The 22635-nt window shown below is 37.4% G+C and overlaps 1 protein-coding gene across 2 annotated transcripts in view; it reads left to right on the plus strand.

The window, feature by feature from the left end:
* The window catches only part of LOC103708507 (AP-2 complex subunit alpha-1-like), a 31128-nt gene extending 9545 nt beyond the window's left edge, over positions 1 to 21583 (plus strand). Inside the window, exons 4-27 of one of the 2 annotated variants that reach the window (XM_008793467.4) lie at positions 1149 to 1211; positions 1293 to 1390; positions 1489 to 1696; positions 4126 to 4197; positions 4277 to 4369; positions 5696 to 5797; positions 5973 to 6070; positions 10567 to 10648; positions 10895 to 10983; positions 13314 to 13419; positions 13531 to 13596; positions 14842 to 14948; positions 15039 to 15143; positions 15273 to 15393; positions 15531 to 15707; positions 15789 to 16028; positions 16295 to 16375; positions 16563 to 16727; positions 16813 to 16899; positions 17008 to 17133; positions 19317 to 19397; positions 19471 to 19542; positions 20758 to 20837; positions 20913 to 21583. In XM_008793467.4, coding sequence (XP_008791689.2) covers positions 1149 to 1211; positions 1293 to 1390; positions 1489 to 1696; positions 4126 to 4197; positions 4277 to 4369; positions 5696 to 5797; positions 5973 to 6070; positions 10567 to 10648; positions 10895 to 10983; positions 13314 to 13419; positions 13531 to 13596; positions 14842 to 14948; positions 15039 to 15143; positions 15273 to 15393; positions 15531 to 15707; positions 15789 to 16028; positions 16295 to 16375; positions 16563 to 16727; positions 16813 to 16899; positions 17008 to 17133; positions 19317 to 19397; positions 19471 to 19542; positions 20758 to 20837; positions 20913 to 21072 — 2679 coding nt within the window. In that variant the 3' untranslated portion in view covers positions 21073 to 21583. The other variant, XM_039121119.1, reaches the window with a different exon arrangement.
* Positions 21584 to 22635: the final 1052 nt, after the last annotated feature.

The raw sequence follows: 22635 nt of genomic DNA on the forward strand, positions 1-22635 counted from the left end.
GTTATATAGGAACACTCAAAACTTTCAATGGAGCGATCTGATTAGGTTATTTTTGGAATTGAGAAATTAGAGAGTTGATCTGTTTTTATATAGTTTAAAGATGTGTATATGTGTGTGAAATTGTGTATCCCCTGGCATGGTTCTTGCTCAAGTTGCTTCATTCTGTAATATAATTAATGGATGCTCCTTAGAATCTGAACTGCAGTGAATATGTATGGTTGACTTAAGTGTAGTCTTGGCACTTGGCAGCATCGTTATGGGTATTGAATGTAAGCATTAGTCATGGCTCCATAGAGATGCTTTTCAACCACATAGTTAGTGATCTGCATTTGGTTAAATCATTGGTTAACTCATCTTTATTTTGTCATTCAACATGCATCTTTTTATGATGTCTCTCTTACATACTAGGTTGAAAATTGTTATTGATGTTTCAAACTTATCAGAGCTTGCATTCATCTTGCATGGTTTTAAAAGTGATTAAAAAAAAGTGATGCATGGCATCCTTTTAAATTTATTTATAATTAATGAAATTTTCTACCCCTGGAGTTTATGAAGTTCAGGAGGTTAGCATCGGTTTATCGCTTCAGAGATAACATGGGCATTGTTTCCTCTATAACTCATAACCTCCAAATTAAGGAATCTAGTAATGGAGAATTGTTCTGTTGGATCTAACGAGAGACATGCTATTTGTTGAGTTCATTTAGAAACAATCTATGCTTGGAAAGAGTGAAACCCATGGTGAAGTTTGGTAGGGCAAGTTTTGGAAATTAACTTGAAGAATGGTGCAACATACACACACATATACATTAGTATAACAGATAGAGCCTTTAGCTTAATTTGGATCAAGATAGAAATTTAGTAGGTCCAGACAAACTTTAGATAAAATTAAGAAAGCCAAGTTGGTAACTTCATGAGAGTAATTATTTTATTTTTTATCAAATCTGGCCGGAAATTAAAAAAATCAAAAAACGTAGAAATATATTAAACTGAGGTGGAATATGAGGATAAGATTTGTTGACCCTGTTGCTTTGTTATGCCATTGTAGGCAATAAAATATATTACCTTTTGAAGAACAAATTGGCTGTGTATTTATGCTTGCTTGGGTGCTTTTTTTTTTGAATTTTTTTTATTTCTCTTGTCCTTTGCAGGTAGGAAATATTGGTGGGAAGGAGTTTGCTGAATCACTAGCTCCTGATGTCCAACGACTGCTTGTAAGATAATCAGAAATTTTCATTCTTATTTCTTATCATGTGAGGAGTACTAAAAAAAGGAGCTACTGTTTTCTTCATCAGATTTCAAGTAGTTGCAGACCGCTCGTCAGAAAAAAGGCTGCACTATGCCTGTTGCGTCTTTATAGGAAGAACCCAGATGTTGTCAATATAGATGGGTGGTAGGCTTATATGTATACATATACAATGTACATGCATCCATGTATGCACTATTATATGTATGTATAACTGTATGTTTGATGGGTTTTCTTGTTTTCAGGTCTGATCGTATGTCACAGCTTCTCGATGAACGTGATTTGGGTGTATTGACATCCGTCATGAGCCTTTTCGTTGCACTGGTCTCGAATAACAATGAAGCATATTGGAATTGTCTTCCAAAATGTGCGAAAATTTTAGAGCGATTGGCTAGGAATCAAGATATTCCACAAGAATACACTTACTATGGAATTCCATCTCCTTGGCTTCAGGTCTGTGAAATTCTGTTACTTTATTCTTGACGCTAATTATTGACTGAAAGTCAGTATTTTGAATGAGAGAAGAGATGGTGTGGCCTTCATATGATAACTATTAGTCTAACTACATGCATTGATATCAGTTATTCTGTTAAATGATTGTCCATTATAACTTTATATTGTTAAAGCCGTCATCTCTCCAATTTGGTCACTATTCAGCAACAAAGTTTATCGACATGTAGAACATGGAAGTCACATGTCAGGGATGGTCTTTTTAATTGGCTAGATTGGTTAGTTATAGAGTTGGAGGGGATAGAAGATAAGGAAGGAGTACAGGAAGGTGATATGCTACTGCTTAGAATAGCACTTCTTCATTATGGGCATAGCTGTTGCAAGGCGTGCCTCTTCTACACATTCTCCATGTCCACCATATGATGCATCCTCCTTGAGATTTAAAGGATACAAAATATAGTTCTGCACCCAATTTTGGTTCAAATCTGATTTAATCTGAGTTATATAACAATCTTCATGCTTCACTCAGTTGCAACAGCTATCACCTTCAAAATTTGAAGATAGATCTGCTGCTTACAAGAAGATGACAGCAGAAAGTTGGCTCAGATTTGATTTCAGATCTGAAACCCTGTTAACTCTGCTGTTCTTTTATACGTTAGAATAGAGATTGAGTAATAATAGATGAATGTGGGACAAATATATATATAAATAAGAAGTACAAGATGAGAAAGGAGGAAAGTGAAGACCTACATCCACTTTTATTCTCAGGAAATCTCATGTACAACTCCGGTAATCTTCCCCGGAAACAGCCCGCTACTATTCCTTTCATAGTGGCTTGGCTGGCCACTAATAATACTCCTATTAGATGCTTTGAAAGAATGTGTTAATCCTAAACAACGCACTAAAAAACCCTTATTAAAATCCTTGATCGGCTACTTTTCCTACTTTGGCTCTCATAATGTCAAAGAAATTTGGGCATGTCACTTAATTGAGAAGGTTACATGCAAGGATTTTGCAATCAACTTTTGTGTTGATGCCAACCCTTTAGAACTTGGTGCCTTCCCAGTCAAGGCTGATTTAGAGAAGCGAGGGGTTTGCTATGGATATCTGTAAGGCTAGTTAGGAGATGGGGTAAATTACTATATGGTTGCAAGTTAGGTCTATGCAGCCTAACAGAAATCCTCCAGAATTCCCCTGAAGTACAAAAGTTCTAAAGATGAAGAGGGAGAAGATAAATATTAGGATAGGTAAGTGTTCCTCTTTATGAAACAAAAATCTTTAATAGCTAAATAAAACACAGTCCCATGACTCCCATTATTCAATACTTTGGAGCATTCAAATCTCCATATCAATTTTGAAGACAATAGTTTATTCTGTGAGCAGCGATATAATTGATTAAAGTTTTTTTTTTTTGTGTAGTTATACTTATTTTACATTGTAAAGGCTAATAGTGACCATGGTAACATCCCTTATCTAATTCCAAGCTGGACTTGGCAAATAACCTTGTTACTTCCATTATAATGGTAAATAAAGGTTTGGAAGAGGAGGCCACAATAGAACCATAGCGTTATACATTACTTTGTAGAACATTCAATTTGCTATACATTATACATGTACATGAGCCCATGCCTAGACATATTTTCAAGTGATATTGGATGCTGGATTTCCGTTTATGATTCTTTTAGCTTGTTCTAAAAACTTCACACATCTTTTGGTTTTTGACCCCTCAGGGTTTGAGACTTCTTTAAGAAGCAGTACCTAGTTTAACTCTATTATAGGGTGCATCCAGGTGCTTATATTAATTTTCAGGTGTTTTTAAAATGGTTTTTTAGGAATCCATTGAAATCCCAAGCTTAGGTGGACATGCTTTCTAATCTAGGTGCTTGGACGCCCCTGTATATTATCTGTCATTATGCTTAAATGACATTTTAAGTTTTAGGCATTTCCTTATGTATAAGTGTTATTTTTTATGAACAGAGGATTGGATCTGTCCCTTGGAAATCTATTGCCAATGGAGGATTGCACCATTTCTGGAAGGACAGCATTTATTACATTTGTGATTGGAGCATCTTTAGTCAATAAGTTAATAAGACTCCATTTGTATTTTAGGTCCCTTAAGCTTAGATGTCTATATTAATAACATAACTATACATATATGTAACTTTGAGTTTATTCAACTAGAAGATGAATTGAAACTAAGCTAACAAACATGAATACAATTAATAGGACAGAACACTAGAAAATTGATTTTTTTACAAGAGATCTGTTTCAGCTAGCCTACTGCTTTTTTGCACTTTGTAAGACAGCTGCTTATAGCCACTGGCTTCATTTAGCCATGTTGCTTACTGAACTGAAGGATCACAAAAGGAAATTAAAACTTTTATAGAACAAAAATCTTCATAGCATCTTAGTAGATATTTTACTTGATGCAGGTAAAGACGATGAAGGCTCTTCAGTATTTTCCAACTGTTGAAGATCCAAACACCAGAAGAGCTCTGTTTGAGGTACAGCTTTTTCTGGAATGGAGTATGTCGGTATGCTCGGTTAGCTCAGAATTTCTCATATACCATGTCATTTTTGTAGGTTCTGCAACGTATTTTGATGGGCACTGATGTTGTTAAAAATGTTAACAAGAACAACGCATCACATGCTGTTCTTTTTGAAGCCCTTGCTCTGGTAAGACTGCGGCTTAAAGTTTGGCGCACGTAAGTGCACTGTATTAATTCACTTTGTGCAGATTGTGTGGTCTACACCATACTGTCAAGTTATCTTACCAGGATAAAAAATAGGAGTTTACGAAACTCTTGCATGTATTTCAGGACTGCCATGAAGCATATGTATTATTTTAAAATGTCTCAATTTATTAAAAAATATTTTTTATTATTCAACTTTAATAAATGAACCTGTGAAGGCCAAGCCTGAGTCAATTAGACAGTTAGTTGTCTATAAAGTTGTTTTAATATGAAACAATTATCAAGATAAATAAAAATAAAAGCTATTTGTTTTGCTCTCGGAATTTAGTCCTCAATTTGTTTTTGCCTATCAATTCGAATTGACTATGTCACTTACATATACATGGATATTATTTTATTGAAGGTGATTCTGTCTATAGATGTAAATTTTTCTACTTACTATGGTATGCTGAACCATCCTGTATTGGACCGGTCTGATGGCTGACCGGTCTGGTTCCGCAGTGAAAAATGCTACAGGGCCCGTATCGAGAGAACCCAGTCAGAGTCGGGGAAGAAGAGGAGGAGAGAGTGAGCGGGGGAGGGAGGGAGAATGAGAGGCCTCTGCCGCCCGCGGAGGGCTGCAGAGGGCCGGCGGGGCCCGCCGGGGGGGGGGGGGGAGAGGGGGCGGCGGATGCCGCGGGGGCGTGGCGGACGCCGAAAGAAATAGGGGCCGCAGCCGCGGCTTCCGCCGCGCCCCCCTCCCTCGCGGGCGGCAGAGGCCTCTCTTTCTCCCTCCCTCCCCCGCTCTCTCTCTCTTTCACCTCGTCTTCTCTGGCTCCGGCTGGGGCTCTCGGTACGGGCCTGGTACCGAAATAGTACCGAGAACGATGAATCGGTCCGGTAGGCCACCGGTACACCTACCGGTACCAGTTCGGAATACCTTGCTACTTACATTATATGTTTGTTCAATTGAAAATTGTTTTCTTCATGTGCTTGTATGGTTCTTGATGAGAAATTCTTAGCAATTATGGTCATTTGTTCAGCTGAGTTTGTTTATCTGGTTTCCTGCTTGTTAAGTTTTAGTATCTTTTTTAAAGTCAAAACAGGAATGACTGTTCATTCTTGTATGCTTGTCGGCTATTCTAGCTTCTGCTTTTTTTGTCAAAAATTTTATGTTCGATAACATGAATCTTTACCATAGGAGCTTGCTTTTTTATAGGGTAGTGTAAAATTTTACTGCTTGATGGTATTAATCAATATCTGATATAGGCATCCTGGTGTTAAGTAGCAAAAATAATTTATAATGCTTCCTTCCTTTTCTCCGTTACAGGTTATGCACCTTGATGCTGAAAAGGAGATGATGTCTCAGTGTGTGGCTTTGCTTGGGAAATTTATAGCTGTCCGAGAACCAAATATTCGATATCTTGGCCTAGTAAGTGTGCAAAATCAAAATTACGATGTGGATTTTTATTTGCATTTGGTCTTTGGGCCTTTGTGCTAGTGGAGGTATATCATTTATGGATATTGAAGTTCTTTAATGACAGCCCATTGGTCATATTGAAATATGTCAGCTGTATTCTTACATAAATTCTAATAAATTGGTGCAGGAGAATATGACCAGGATGTTGTTGATCACAGATGTGCAGGATCTTATTAAAAGACATCAAGCACAGATCGTTACTTCTTTGAAAGATCCTGATATCAGGTAGCTTTCAAGTCTTCACAAGAATAAATCATCGTTTTTGCTTTCATGACAAATGTTGGCAGCAATATGCATATATTGATGCTATATTCTGTGTACTCATAACCTTTGTTGCTTCATATTTTCAAATCATTGCTTCGTAATCTATATTTGTTTGTTAGGTTGGTTTGACTTGTGAGTTTAGACTTTCGTGTGCAATCTATGAATGTGGGTCTGATAAGCTCACTAAACCCACCAGGACCTGGTGGGTTTAGTGAGCTTATCAGGGTCTCAGTCTTTTTATTCCTTGTATTCATGAGCAGTGCGTTTACTGTGGACTCAACAAGTGCAGAGGTGTGCCAGAGCTTTTGAGTTTATTAAAAGGGAATTGGCAATTTTGTGTGATTTGCTGATCCAATTTACCTCGTAAATGATTATAAAAATATGTTGGTATATGCCACTGAATTGCATGTTTGATTTGATACTTTCTGTCTTCTCTTGCTGTATCTATTATTTCTGTTGATCATCTTCAAACAGATTGTCAATAAAATGAAGTCTTTCACGATGAAATCCTAATTAGATCTGGCATGTCTTAAAGTTTTAGATGCCTTAAACATGCTTTATAGTTAATGAGAATAGCTATGGTATTCTAGTCTGGTCATTGCATGAGGCTGTAATATCTAAGGCCTGTTTGCTTGCATGTCACTGAACTTGATGCGATTCTAGTATCTGCAACTAAAATCCAGTATTTAGCTTCACTTAGCTTAATGTCCAACATGTTAATGCAGCAGTGTCAGTTTGAGGCTCATTGCAAGATTTTGGCAAGATAAGTTTATATATAAAGGTACAATAACAATATTATGAATTTATGATAGTCATGTGCAGTAAGATTATGATATTATATATGCTTCAATAATGTGTCTTATATATAACGCAACCAGATTCTTATGTTTTATTTCTCACCACAAACAACCCAACAGCTAACTTGTAATTCAAAATACTAGAATTGCAACTGCATGAAGCTCCATTTATGCAGCATTCCTCATTGCAAGCAACCAACCAGGCCCTTAGTGCATTTCAGTTTATCAGTGACAGTATATTCTCTATTAAATTAAAAAGTTTGTAATACTTGTTAAATGTGACTTTCAAAGAAGTTTGGGAAAACTAATATCAACAGTTTGTCGTATTGACTTTTAGGAACATCTTCGGATCATGATTCATACTGAAAAAAATGTTAATAGATGATATGGGCTCAACAAAGTTCGGGGAGGGTGGCACAAGTAGAAAATTTTATAATTAGGGAGCCTAGTTAAGAAATGATTGGGTTCAGTATGCTGTTAACTAATACTAAAATTTATTTATTTGTCTGTCATTTTCCCATGGTAATGTTCTCTTGGCTATTGAAAACTATTTTTAATCATCTAGGCCATTGATTTGAAAGATTAACTCTTTTGTGATGTTAGTCCTTAGGAACACTTCATCCTAGTTAAGTTGGGGAATAGTGTTCGATAAGGGGGAACTGTTATTCCAGTTAAACACCATAGTTTGTACTAAGAATAAGGTTCAATCGTTTTTCCACTTGATGCCCCTCATCTAAGGATGACTGTTCCCGGGTAATGGTGGAATTTGGTTACTCTAGGTTTAAGTACCCATTTCTATTCTAGGGGCAACAGTGGAAATAAAGCCCCACAATTATTTATCTTATGTTGAATATTATTTAAAATGCTGTACAATATATTATTTATTGTAGCATGTTAACATATATTTTTAATATATTGATGCTGCTTAAGTCTTCATGCTAACAGTAAGCATAATATACTACAAAAACATGCTATATTATGTTGGTTTGTATCAAGGTCTTAAATATGGTCTATATTTGGGGCACCATAACAGATCAGTAGGAAATTGGTGCTAGGTATGCCCCTCAAACCAACACTAGATACTGTTTCAGCATACCATACTGATTCTTGGTATGATGCTCGTACCAGTTGTTTGCTGGTATCAATACTTAAAAACCTCGATATGTTATACATCTATTATGATAGTATATTATTTTTATTAAGTAAATCATATTCAGTACATTTAAGTTATAATTGTATATAGGTGTACATACTTTTGTACAGAAGACAATAATTTATAATGTAAACATGCTATACATACTTAAAAGGGAATGCTAAACCATAAGCATGTGCCATCATCTAGCTGCAAGTTTTCCACCAAATCCGTTGTTTAACTGGAATGATCAATTAAGAGACTGAAAGACATTAGGTATAGCTTGTTTGAACCACCTTACTTAGCCAATATCATGGCTAGTGGTTGCTTGAAGGGAGAATAACACTTGTCTTTTTAGAACTTAAATTTCTTATTATTACTCCTATTCCACCCCAATGATAACAAAAGAGACAATTCTATCCATAGGTAATAATTTTAAAGTACTTTATTTTCAATTGCATCTAAAAGACTAAGTAAAGAAGGGTTTTATTAGAGCCACTGCTGTGCATTCTGAGGAAAAAAGTTGCCACAGTCAAACCATGGAATCTAGTTCTTGGGCAAGGCTGTCATAGACTTGCCATGAAGGGTTTTCTGAAAAACGAGGAAATTCTTGTCTTGTTAATATCATAAATTAATGCCCATAAGTATAGGAATTAATTGGATAGGGCTTGGAGCTACACCAATGTTTTTTCCACCTGATGTCAACAATGTCTAGAGTCAGACCAATGATTGTAGTATCATATTATGAATTAATGCACAAGATTCTTTGGATTCGAATATTTCTTATTGAAGAAAAAGCAAATAGAACTTGGATATAAATTAAAAAGAGCATAATCTAAGCCAAAATTGGTTCACCTGCACCATTGCTTCATAATCACATGATCCTTAGTGAGACTCTACCACTGAATTAGAGTATGGTAGCTGATGTGGCGGGGGTTAGCTCCAAATTGGACATTTAATCACTGGTCCAATGTCCATCCCCAGGAAATTTGGATATTCACTACCACTTATTAGGACTTCCAGCTTTCGGTACCACCTTAACACTACCATGCTGTATGTCATTTGTATGTGGTTAGTTTTAGGAGCTGCGGCGTCAACTTTAAATGATGAGGCCTGCTTTTGTTAGATCATGTCCACCGGAAAGGAGATGCAGAAGTGGGGAAAAAAGAGGGGAAAATGAAAATGATCGTGGTGAATTTACCACATTTTATTCTTTTCAAGTCCACTTTTCCATGGGACAGCATCATCGCACAATTTTGCAGCTGTTTCTTCCCCCGCCCCGCCTCGCATGAAGGCAAAAGAAGTTGAGAGAACCACCTAATATAGTTATCCAGGCCCAATATGTTGGAAACTACACCAAGATTCAAAGCCAAAACATCCTGCCATGTGGAGCATGGGTGCGACTACTTGGTTAGTGCCCAGTTTGATGCACATTAATTTTTGTTGGAGAATGTGTAGGAAAAGGAGGGGAAGATCTGAGGTAACTTGGATGGAGGTTGTGAAGAAGTACATAAAAAGCTTAAAATAACTTCATTGATAACCCTAGATAGGACTTCTTGTAAATAGAGCTTCATAAAACCTGCCAGAATAGTGGGGGCAGTACTTGTTGGTTGTGGTTTTCTTAACTAAAAAGTATATTACATGCATATATATGTATATCTATATATGGTCATTTTTATCCTTCTGGGCTCTGATTGATGCAGGGTCAATATATTCAAACACTTTTTTGAAAGCATTCCTGACTAAGGAGGTCAGAACCTCCAATTCCCTCTGGCTTTCCTTTGTGGACAATTTCAATCTGACTGCCTAGTCAATTTAAATCTGCCTGCCTAGTGGCAGGTAAAATCAAGTCAAATTCTGAAATGGCATATAACAATTAGTGCTTCCAAACTTTTTTTTCTAGTCACCCTTCTCTTCCGGATTGTTTCTCATTGTTACAATGTCTTGAACATGCTTGAATATCCCTAAGAAAAAGCTTCCATTTTTTTTTTGAGGAAAGAAGAAAAAGCTTCCTTTTTTTTCAGTGGAAAATATTTAACATTTCTAACTGTTGCGCTCACTATCTTCCTTCATATGGATAAATTACTTTCCAGAGTTCCAAACCTCTGTCGATGTGGATGTTCTTCATGTTTCATAGTGTTCCCTGAATATTTTCCTGGTCCATTAATTATGATGAATGTAAAGGCTTAAATTACAGTATCTAGATTTAAAAACCAGTGGTAACAAATTTTAGGTCATATTTGGCTTTAGCTTTTGAAAAATAAAATCTGTCATGACGTCTCTTATTTTGTATTTGGATGTTACCTTTCTTGAGCACATATTCCTGCTGGTATGCTTCAATATTAGAATAAACTTTTTTTCTTTCAGAAATTTGTGGTGCTTAAGCATGTTTAGTAGTTCACTTGTAATTTTAATTGCAGGGTATGGGATTGTCAAACATTTTATTGAATGCGTCTTCTCCTGCATAAATGCGATTTCTTCCTTATCTATAGCGAATCTTGTCCCTCATATTGCTGTTTTATTTTCAGTATTAGAAGACGTGCTCTTGATTTGCTCTATGGAATGTGTGACGTGACAAATGCCAAGGATATAGTTGAGGAGTTATTGCAGGTACAAGTGAACCTTATGATATAGAAAGAGCTTTTTCTGAATATGAGTGCCTACATATAACTATTAAATTAATATATGTTGTATATTTTTAGTTGCAACACGAATTGTGAAAGTTATCTCAACTCTCTTTCTTCATCAGCATCTTAGCACCGCAGATTTTGCAGTAGGAATTGGTTAATATATGTCGTATATTCACAGTTGGCACCTGAATTATGAAAGTTATCTCACTGTTTTTCTTTTCCTCAGTATCTGAGCACAGCAGATTTTGTAATGCGTGAAGAACTGGCACTAAAAGCTGCCATTCTAGCAGAGAAATTTGCCCCAGATCTTTCTTGGTAAGAATACCAGCTTCCACATGGGTTTTATATAAAACTTTTTCTTATTTTATATCCTATTAAGTGTTTGCCTTGTTATTTTTTCTTTCTTTCTTTTTTAACTTTTGTTCGAAGGGTTGATGGCATGCTTTAAGATTTGATTCCACTGCTTTGGTCAGAGAACAATTAATCAGCAATGCAGGAGGAAATTATATTTTTCTCATTGAAAATAACACATGGAAACCTGATTTTTTCCACTCTAAAAGAATAGCTCTATAGATTGAAACTTGAAAGTGGGTTTACCAAATGCTGTTAGCTTGGCTGGTTGGCACCCCTCTCCTAAGGGCTTGCCTTTGCGGGAGGTCCAGGGTTCAGACCCTGGTGGTGGCACATTACCACCATATTGCTCGAAAAAAATAGGTTGGAGGTGAGTCTCTACTATGAAGCATGATTTTTCTTGAAGCATAATCTTCATGATGCTGTGAAGTGGCTGGCAGCCAAAGGGTACGAACCATGGAATGCCGTACCGGCCCGTACCGGCCGGTACATACCGGTCCGGTCCTAGACCGGTACCGGAACTACAAGAAAACCGATATTTTTCGGTTTTTTAGCCGAACCGGCCGGTACGGAGCCCGTACCGGCCGGTTCGCATCGGTACGAATTTTTTTTTTATAGAACCACAGCGCCTCGCGCTGTGATTTTTGAAACCACCGCGTACTGGCCGGTACGTACTGGACCGGACCGGTACCATACCGGTCCGGCCGGCCACCGATACACCGACTGGTACCGGTACGGCGAACCTTGGTACGAACATATCTAGGATATTGATTATTTGATACCAGCTTTTTAAAGGTTAATATTATAAGTTACCATGTGAATTGTCATATCTATTGTCTCAAATCTGAAATGGCAATTGTACCAAAATATATGTTAATAAAGCTTTCTTGATGTGAGTTTTATGTGGAGTAACTGCATCTTCTGTCATCCCCCACCCATCTGCATGGGTGGGGAGCTGTGAACTTAAAAAAAGTCAGTGCCGACCAACCAATCACAGTCTAAGTTGATGTATCATTTTATGATTAATGTAATGTGCACCTTTTGAGAAGTTATGGAATATTCTTGCAATTCTTTCCTTGCATTCATGGTTCTCAATTTGATGGGTCAGGCCTGTGTGATTATTGTTTATATCAAGGTTTTCATTATTGAACCCCATAATGGTAGCTTAATAGTATGGGTCAGGTCAGTATGTAGACTGTTGTAGCAACATGGTAGACTACTAGCGGTGAGACAGTAGTTGTACCTTTGTCTCAGTACAGAACCATATGGTGGTGCAGAAAACCTTGGTTTATATTATGTTTAGGGCACTAATCAAGTATTGAAAAATTATTTGAGTACTCGTTAGTGGTTATTCTGCTTCCATCACTTGAGAATGTTGGATAGTAATAGGTTGTGTTCTTAAGGCCTCTCCTGCTTCCATAAAAAGAATACACTTGTGATGTTCTTGAGGGATATTCTATCTAGGAATTGGCTTTTGCAAGCTCTAAGTACCTAAAAGTACTGGCTTTATTATCAACTAAGATCAGAGACAATGCACATCATGGGGAAGCCTCATGTAAGATGGTAGGCCCACTTGCTTTTTAGGAAGAGGTTGGGCGGGGGGGGGGGGGGGGGGGGGGGGGGTATTTATGTTTATTATTTATAGTATTCTCGCTACCTTAATATATCTGTCTTTCCTTGCTTTGAGAAGTCAGCTTAGTACTTCTTTATTGCTATTGGCGTCTAGACATTTGTAAGAGCAAGAACACTCATCTCCAAAGATTGTGGAATGTATGTAGCACTGACCCTTTCAGATGGAGACTTCTGGGAGAAGAAATATCTGAACCTTGCAAAGGGTTAATCAGTGAAAAATGGATGCCCAAAATAAGTTAAATGGGATTATTATGACTTAGTTTTGAGTATGGATGGAAGATTGCATGGTATTCCATATATAGGATGGAAGTGAACAGAGACATCATTGTTCTATAATAAGGTCGTTGGAAAACTATCTATGGGGCAGGTTTTTGAGCCTATGGAAAAGATTGGTAAAACAGTTTTAGTTATGTAGACGCGAACCTTCGAAAGCAGATGATATATCCCTTTGTTTCTGTTTACTATAGAATCCTCTGAAAAATTAGCAGGTTTTTGCTTAAAATTTTGTATGGATACAAATGCATGTGTTGAGGTGTGGTTAGGTGATTAAGTTTTATGAATTGGGTGGGATCTCAGATGTGATGATATCTTCCATAATGCTTATTTACCTTCAAGTTTTTCATTGGTCAGATCTGTAATTGCTAATCCTTCTTTTCTTATAGGTATGTTGATGTTATTCTTCAGTTGATTGACAAAGCAGGGGATTTTGTTAGTGATGACATATGGTATCGTGTGGTTCAATTTGTCACCAACAATGAAGATTTACAGGTGTACTTAATTTGCGATCATCATTGATGCTTTTCTTGATTAATATGACTTTCTAAGCTATCATTGCACATTTTCTTTTTGTTTAGAAATCTGATTCTTGTAATGTATCAGCCATATGCCGCGGCCAAGGCGAGAGAGTACCTTGACAAGCCTGCTTTGCATGAAACAATGGTCAAGGTGTTTGTCTTGTCCCAATCTCCATTTCTTTCCATATCAATGATGTTCAACGTAAATTGGCAACTGAAAGTATTTAACAAAGCTAAGCATTGAAAACATGCTTTGTCTTGGAGCAAACCTGATTAGTCCTTTGCACGAAAGTACATGGTTCACACAAAAAGATTTCAAACTAAATATTAAAAGGAATCTTTAAAATAGTCAGAACTTTCGACTAGCTAAAATTAAATTTGCAAATTCAAATTCACGCTGATGCAAGTTAAAGAAGTGATCATATATTAAACACCTTTTGGTCTCTCAAAAATATTTAACACTTCTTCTGGTACACTGATGTAAGGAAGGCCTTTTATTGAGGACTTCAATTTAAAGTTGGTTTGAAATGTGTTCGTGATATCAAATATGAATGCTGCTCTTCTTCCAACCATACATGGAATTTTCTTTAAAAATATTTTTTTTTTGTTTCCTGACATTTTGGGCATAACTAGTGAAGCCATTTAGGATTCTGTTTTGAAGTGTTATTGGATTCTTCATACGAAAGCCATTATGAAGTTCTAGAATTTGTTATTTGACTGATTATTGCAAATAACATTGGATAGGAAGTATTTTCATCCTACCCCATTTGTCTCTCCACCTAGCTACCTCTTTCTTTTTTTTCTCTCCCCTTAACCTCCTTGTTTAGTTTCTGTTAGTTTCATAGCATATTATTCTCATCAACCCTATGCATGTAGCATGTCTGCCTATGCATGGGCTGTCATGATGACAAACTCTTTGCCCAAAAAGACAATATTACAAGCCTATACTGAAATACCTAGGATAGTAGTTAGGTTTTGTTGACCTAGAGCTGAACCAATTGCGAGGTCATAAATATTGTTGACCTTGGATGGAGATTGATTGTTGGGAAGGTATTGGTAGGCTCATTTGCTTAAGTCCAAAGACATTATAAAGAATGCAAGAACAGCTTTCCCAAGCCATGTCAATTTTTTTCTATTTGAGCTTGGTCTGGGCTTGAAAGCTATATTCATTTTCTACTTAGCTTGGATCCAAGGTTGAAATCTTTGTACTTGAAATACTTTACCCAACCTTAGTGCAATGTTTTTTTTTGGGTTTAATGTTTTACACACGTTTCTTTCATGACATGGCAAAACATTTATAGGTCAGAGAAGTGTTATTAATTTGGACTTGAGTTGCATTCTATTACCAAGTATAGTAGTTCTACAGAAATCTTATTTATTGCAACTCCTGCAACAGGTCAGTGCTTATATTCTTGGGGAGTACAGTCACCTTTTGGCCAGAAGACCTGGCTGTAACCCTAAGGAAATTTTTACTATTATAAATGAGAAGCTTCCTACAGTATCGTAAGATGATAATTTTTTGCATCTTTGTCCTTTCCTGTTTATAACATTGCCGGATGTTTTCTACAAGCTTAAGAATGTCATGTGTTTCAGAAAGCCTACGGTTGCCATCCTTCTTTCAACTTATGCCAAGATATTGATGCACACTGAACCCTCCGATCCAGAATTGCAGGAACAGATCTGGGCAATATTCAGAAAGTAAGTTTCACCATTAGCTCGTCTTTTATTTGATTTCTGTAAGTACTGCTGTTAGCCTCTTATTATTAATTTAGGTTTTGTGTCATAACCATGACCTTGAAAGTTTACCCCTTTGTGCATTTTGGTCAGATATGAGAGTTATATTGATGTCGAGATACAGCAAAGAGCAGTTGAATATTTTGTACTGAGTAGGAAAGGTGCAGCTTTAGCGGATGTTTTGGCTGAAATGCCTAAGTTTCCAGAACGACAGGTACAAATCTGCATAAGACCTTCTATCAAAAATTTGAGAAAACTTTGTTATTTGAAAGAAATTGAGAAGGCTGATGCAAGGGATGGATTTGAGGCATCATGCTTGAAACTAATTCTGTTTACCATCGTCAAAACCAGTCTGCTTTGCTGAAAAAGGCTGAAGATGCTGAAGTTGATACAGCAGAACAAAGTGCCATAAAACTACGGAGTCAACAACAGACATCGAATGCGCTGGTTGTAACTGATCAGCAACCTGTCAATGGACCTCTTCCGATCAACCAGCTAGGCCTTGTTAGAATACCAAGTCAGAAAATGGTTAGATCTGTTCTTCTCTGTTCATGATCCTGCAAATAGTCATTTTGTGATGAGTTCATTAAAAGTTGTGGATATATGCAGGAAGCTAGCTCCCACAATCAAGGACTGACCAAAGAAAATGGAGCTGTCAGTAAAGTTGATCCAGAACCCGCCCCTTCAGCAGATTTCCTTGGAGATCTTTTAGGTCCTCTGGCAATAGAGGGCCCTCCAGCTGCTACAGTTTCAGCCGAGCAAAATATGATCTCGGGATTGGAAGCTACTCCTAATGCTGCAGATGCATTAGCATTAGCAACTGTTGGTGATCAATCAAACTCAGTCCAGGTATAAATAATTTTTCCATGCCTTCAAATTTCCAAGCTTTTGAGATAGTTGATACCTCGATGATCTTGTTTTTAGCATACAGCATGCAAATTATTTTGCACTTAACCTTTAAATGGCACCATTCCTTACTCTTAGAAACAAATACCTTTTTTCTATAAATAATGCATTTCTCTTGTCCTGGGTTCACGGTAGCCCCTCCTCCCTTTTTTCTCTTTTTTCCTTTGGGTTGTCCATGCTGTTCAAGTAATTATTTGCCTGTTCTGCAGCCAATTGTTAATATTGCGGAAAGGTTTCATGCACTGTGCCTGAAAGACAGTGGGGTGCTATATGAGGATCCCTACATGCAGGTTTGCTACCGAACAACTTTTATTATGTGGACATAAATCAGATAATTGGCATGTAAAAAGCCCTATACTGCTTATTCATTCCAATACCATGCTTAGAAATTAACTATGCTATCTTGATGTCAGATTCTTCCATGCTTTTCCTTTTTCTCCGAAATGTTTGTTTGTATTTCCTGTCTTTTTTGTTTAGATTGGCATAAAGTCGGAGTGGCGAGCCCATCATGGGCATCTTGTTCTTTTCTTGGGAAACAAGAATACTTCACCTCTCTTGTCAGTGCGAGCTGTGATATTGCCTCCAACTCACTTAAAGGTGGAACTCTCATTAGTACCCGAGACTATTCCTCCAAGAGCACAGGTCAGGAGCATTACAATGTGTTGCCTTCTGTGAATTCTTTTGCTTGTGTGATGGTCCATCAACATTTCTCTCTTACATGTTCTAGGTGCAATGCCCACTTGAAGTTGTAAATCTTCGAGCAAGCAGGGACATTGCCGTTCTTGATTTCTCGTATAAATTTGGAACTACAGTGGTCTGTCCTACTTCTAAGCTTGGTTTTATCCACTTCTTGTCTATAAGTCTAAGCAGATGCTTCCTTTTTCCCTGATTTATGATAATATACTTTATTTCCTTCATTCAGGTTAGTGTAAAGCTACGGCTTCCAGCTGTCTTAAATAAGTTTTTGCAACCTAAGTCAGTCTCTGCTGAAGAGTTTTTCCCCCAGTGGAAATCATTGTCTGGACCACCTTTGAAGCTTCAAGAAGTGGTAAGCTTGCACTTGCCTCCTGATTTAGTCCTTTCTGAAGACATATGGTGAAGAAGAATGTATGAGGCTGACACCAATAGATATAAAATGCTTTTAGGTTGTCGTTTTGATATTGTAACCAAAGCTATATGATGGTACTGAAGCTTTTACTAGGATTAAAATGGCAAAGAATGGTACATGGAAACCTTATCTCTTCATCCAGGAAAAAGGAATCCAAAATCTAAGTTATATGAGATACATAACCGCTCAAGGGACTAGGTAAGGATAGAGTTAATAGACAACAAAGGTAAATGAACTAATGGAAAGCATGATCAGAAACAGAAAACAGCTCGACCAGTAATAAGTTCCTCCCAATCCGCAAGTTGCTCCATCCTAAAACAGGCAAGGTTTTATCAATCCATTTGACCTAAAAGTCGACTTCTTCTCAAATCCCTTAGGTTGCATAACCGAACAAACCAGCAAACAGTGTGCTTGAAGACTTCTCTTTTCAAGAATTTTCTTTCTTAAATTATTTTAGACAATTCTTGCATGTAGATGCTATTCATTTTGGAAGAGTTTCATGATTGATGTTTTTAGCTGATGTTTTTAGTTGTCACAGTAGCCCACTAAAACATTACATGCTTGATTTCTTCACCACTCTAAGAGTCCATGTGCCAGTTGCTATCCAACCCATGTTCTTTTGCTTGCCATGTTATACTATTCGTACAAGGGTTTGTACTTAGAGAGGATTGATGGCAGCATGAATTTTCCATAAAACAATACTGAAGGCCAATTATATTAACATCGAGATAGAAATAAGACTATCATGTCCATTTATTATATATATATATATTCCTTCTGAGACAATGATTCCAAATAAAACTATTGTTAACAGTTTGCCTATAATCTACAAGGAAAGTTGATTTTAGAGAAATTTGTGGGGAATATCAGTGTGACAGCAATACCATGCACTCACCATGTTACTTTTGTCAACCCTTTTAGCTTTGGAAAACGGTCCCAAATTTGGAAGGAGATGATGTTGCAGTTTGGTGCTTTTCTCATTATCTGTAGGATATCGCAATGATTTTCAAAAGACTAATGTTATTATTAGTAGTCTTTAGCTAGTATCTGGAATCTTCTTCCTGGGCTCCTATACCCTCTTCTGTGCTTGTTTCCTAGGTGCTACCATATTTCGCTGTTTCCTGGAACCAGATCTGATTCTGTACCAATTCCGAATTCAGCTAAAATTTTCAGTCATTCCATGAAGATGCTAAATTCATCTCATTTCTCCTTAGAAATTTGACAAACCCTCCCCCAATTCACAAGATGCACCATTTTACCACTTCTCATGTCAAAATTTGAAGGGTTCTACACTTCTACTTAATCTTTCATGCATTGTTTGGTTAACCTGCTGTCCTTGGCGACTTGTCTTGGGAGGTGGAATAAGTCATAAATATCTGCTAGTGTGTTATATCTGCTTTTTCACAAACCTTGCCAGCAATCATCTTTTCTCCCTTTTTTCATTGTTTACTTCCTAATCTTCTGCAGAATTAGATGACTAGGGACCCTGATTTGCCATGATTCTTAATAGTGCCCATTAAGAGGCATTTAGTCAAATGATAACTCTGACTGTCACAAAAATGATTGGCAAAACGAAATGATACTTAACTTACTATGTTCCAGTTAATTGTCATTTTAGATATCACTAATAGATTTTGTCAGATATTAATGTCATTTTGGGTTTGGATGCAATCCGAGTGATAACTCATGTGGTTTCTTGCTTTACTCTGATTTAGGATTTGGATGTGGCATGTCTCTATTGTCTCTTTGCCTTTAGTGATTATTGGTTTGATAAAATGCCCACCTTATACCCGATCAAATTATTGTTTGCTGCCTCTATTGTCTCTTTGCATTTAGTGATTATGGGTTTGATAAAATGACCATCTTGTACCCAATCAAATTATTGTTTGCTACTATTAAACTGCTTGTGCCCTCTCCATGTATTTAAATGTCACTGGGTGCTCCTTGGGGTGAATCATCAAAGCCACAAGGGCCTATGGGACTGAGGCAAGCATCAGCCTGTAGAACATGCCCTACCACATTTTGCTTATAGTTATTTCCTCTGTTCTGGTAGTAAATTAGATTCATATTGATGTTCTTCATGAACTATTTTTATGATGAACCACATGTGACCATTTGAGCAGGTTAGAGTGGTAAAACCGATGTCTCTTCCTGAAATGACAAACTTGTTTACTAGCCTTCACTTGGGAGTTATTCCAGGACTTGTAAGTTGTCATTTGTTTGAATTTTAACTGCTTTTGTTATTTCAGATAGTTAATGTTTGATGTTCTTTACCAGGACACAAATTCAAATAATCTGGTTTCTTGCACTGGCTTCTATTCAGAGAGCACTCGAGCCATGCTTTGCCTGGTAAGAAAATAAAAATCTCTGTTTCCTTCCATAGGTACGAAAATTCTTGCTGCCCTATATTACTAAAAATGCCTTTGAACAACCCTTAGGCTGCATTTGGTTGCAGGATAGCTAACCAGGGGTTGGATGACTGTGACTATTGGTATCCTACCTTATCCATTTCGTGAAGCTGAAAAAACTGTTGTTTGGCTGCTGCTGCTTATCCATTTCTTTTTGCTGGTGTGGCAAAAATGTTGGTGGGTTAAAAAGGCATGCAATAAGTGGTTATGTGCCACTTTTGGGTGAAATGGCAGCTGTAAAGAGGAGTAAAATGTGAGCGCAGAAGGGAAGAATGGGGAGAAAAAAAATGCAGGGAGGGGGATCCAAACACCCAAGAGGCAATAGTGTTGGGCTGTATAATTGAATAACCTCCCCCTACCCATGGGCTAACCTGGATCCAAATTGGTGACTGGGATGTTGAGGGCATCCCCTTCTCCTAGGGGAAGCTTTGAAACCAGTGCTAGATGTTGGTGGATCTCTTTCTTTCGGATACATTTAAGTGTGAGGTTACATGCAGTCCCTGCTGCTTTCCAATTTTATAAAATTATCTGTTGCAATGCATAGAGGATGAGCCTTAGAGCGATGCTAAGGTTGCTCCATTATGACCTAGGTGTCATGAGTTCGAAATATGGAAATAACCTCTAAACTCATGGGGATAAGGCTACATCTGACCCTAACCCTGCAATGGCGGGAGCCTCGAGCATTGGGATGCCCCATCTATTGCAATGTATGCCGATAAGGACTTTGGGATTTCACTTTATGCTTTCTTTTGCAATTTGTTTATCCTCGTTGCTTCTGGTTTATTTGTCAAAGAAAAATAGTCTGTTTACTTTTTAAATGTTATGAATAATGTTGCTATCTTGAGTAATTTTAAAGTTACCTATTGTTCTATGCATTTTTGTTTATGTTACGAGTAGCAGACTGCATGTGCGGTCTTTGTTGTAGTCTCAGAGTAGTGGGCTTATTTCTTATCAAGAGGAGTCATTGAGTTTTTACTGTGTTCTCTTTTTCCCTAAGCAGCATTCTATTCCTGATTTCTTAGCCTACTATAATTAAAGGTGGAACAAGTCGAGCTTAAATTTGAATGAGTTGTTGATTTTCTGGTCAATGGTTCTATCCTACACATTGGAGTTCTATTAGTTTATTATCTAATAGATTTTTTTTAATTTTTTCCAGATTAGAGTTGAAACAGATCCATCAGACAGAACCCAGCTCCGGATAACTATTGCATCAGGAGATCCAACATTAACATTTGAGTATGTCTCTTTCTCGACTCTCCCTTTATTTGGTTTGTCCCACTAGCAGACTTTTATAAGCGTTCATTATGACAGGTTGAAGGAGTTTATCAAGGAACATTTGATCAACATCCCCACACCAACCCCTGCCCCTGCCCCTTCTCCTGCCCTTGCTGCAGCTGCATTACAACCACAATCACCAATTACCCGAGCAGGATATACTGATCCTGGTGTCATGCTTGCTGGGCTACTTTGACATCTTAAGCGGTTGTGTTTGGATGTGCTCATTTAATTTTCCAGAGAATGTCCTTAGACCAGCAAAAGTCCTGTTGGAGAGGAAAGGATGCTTGGGAGAGGACTGCAAGTGCCAGTGCTGGCGGGGCAAAGGCAAGCTCATTGTGATTAACTTGGTTTCTAGTTGGATTTTCTCCAGTGAAGTGTTAAATTCTTTGGGGCCACTGCTCCAGGCCCTCTGTAGAGGTATTATCATGGTGTGAAATTTTTTTCCTTTTTTTTTAATATAATCCCTTTTCCCTAAGATCTGGTGGTCAAATATTTGTAATCTGTTTAGCAATGTATTGGATTCACTGTTTGCAAAAGGCCGCTGTAAATGCTTTCTTTGACATCAATTCCATATTTTTATGTATTTAATAAGGGTAGAGCAAACTGGAACATATTATTGGTTTTCTCGTGGAGATGTGTAACCTTTATTCTCTTGCAATTTTATACCCAAGAAATCTGGATCAGTTACCTGAACCATTTATCTACATTTTTGCATTGGAAGAAGTATATAGTGATTTAAGGTGTTGCAAAACAATATTACTGTTATTCAGGTTCATTGGTCCCAGTTTCACGCTGCAGCGTTCAACTGTTGGCCAAGAGGTTACAGGGTTCTCCCATAGTGTGTGTTTATTGGGGAGTGAAAAGTTGTGCCTACTGAACGTTCTCAGCAAGTCCCTGCATTACTGAATGCTGCAGATTGTTAGTTAAGGTGCATAACTGAACCCAGAGGCTCTCCCTACCATCATTCACCCAACCGCATATTGCAGATTTTCATTTTCGTTTTGAGTAAAGATTTGTGGTACGCCTGTTTGTCGTTAATTTCTTGTAAGAACTTTGTTGATGCCGAGCTTGGAAAAGGTATGGAGGAACAAAATGTTCTACTCCATGCCAAGAAGTTACACCAGGCTGCTGACTTGCCTCATAAGAAGGCAACAGAAATGACACATGGCAATAAGAAGGGGGGGGGGGGGGGGGGGGGGGTGGAGTGTGATCAACAGAAAAGTAATGAGATGCCTCTTGTTTGGTTAGAGTTTTCAAAGGAGAGAGATGGAAAAGTTGTATTCCTATGGGAATATGATTCCCACATTTCATGGGAAAGTCTTTTTCATGAGAAACATAGGAAAGTTACTTTTCCATGGGGTGAGAATTACTTCATTTTTACTTTTTCCCAAAAAGGCCCTTCAGCATTAAAGAAACATTAAAGAGGTATTAAAGATCTAATTTTTATTAAGGGCATAATAGGAATTATACATAATTTTTTTAGGAAATTAGATGACCAACCAAACATAAGCACTTTGGAAATTTGTTACTTTCCCATGGTCAACCAAACATATCAAAAGTACTTTCCTAGGCATTCTCTTCCTAGGAATTTATTTCGTAGGAATCATATTCGTAGGAGGGAAAATGCTTTCCGTGAACCAAACGAGCCTTAAAGCGAAGGTGAAAATAATTTAACTATGACAGTCCATAAGGTAATTTAGGTAAGTTAGGGTGCGTACTCATTTATTGCTCTGTTCCGTCAGTGGAGCATATGAAT

This window comes from Phoenix dactylifera, chromosome 2, assembly GCF_009389715.1.
Source record: "Phoenix dactylifera cultivar Barhee BC4 chromosome 2, palm_55x_up_171113_PBpolish2nd_filt_p, whole genome shotgun sequence".
NCBI classification, from domain to species: domain Eukaryota; kingdom Viridiplantae; phylum Streptophyta; class Magnoliopsida; order Arecales; family Arecaceae; genus Phoenix; species Phoenix dactylifera.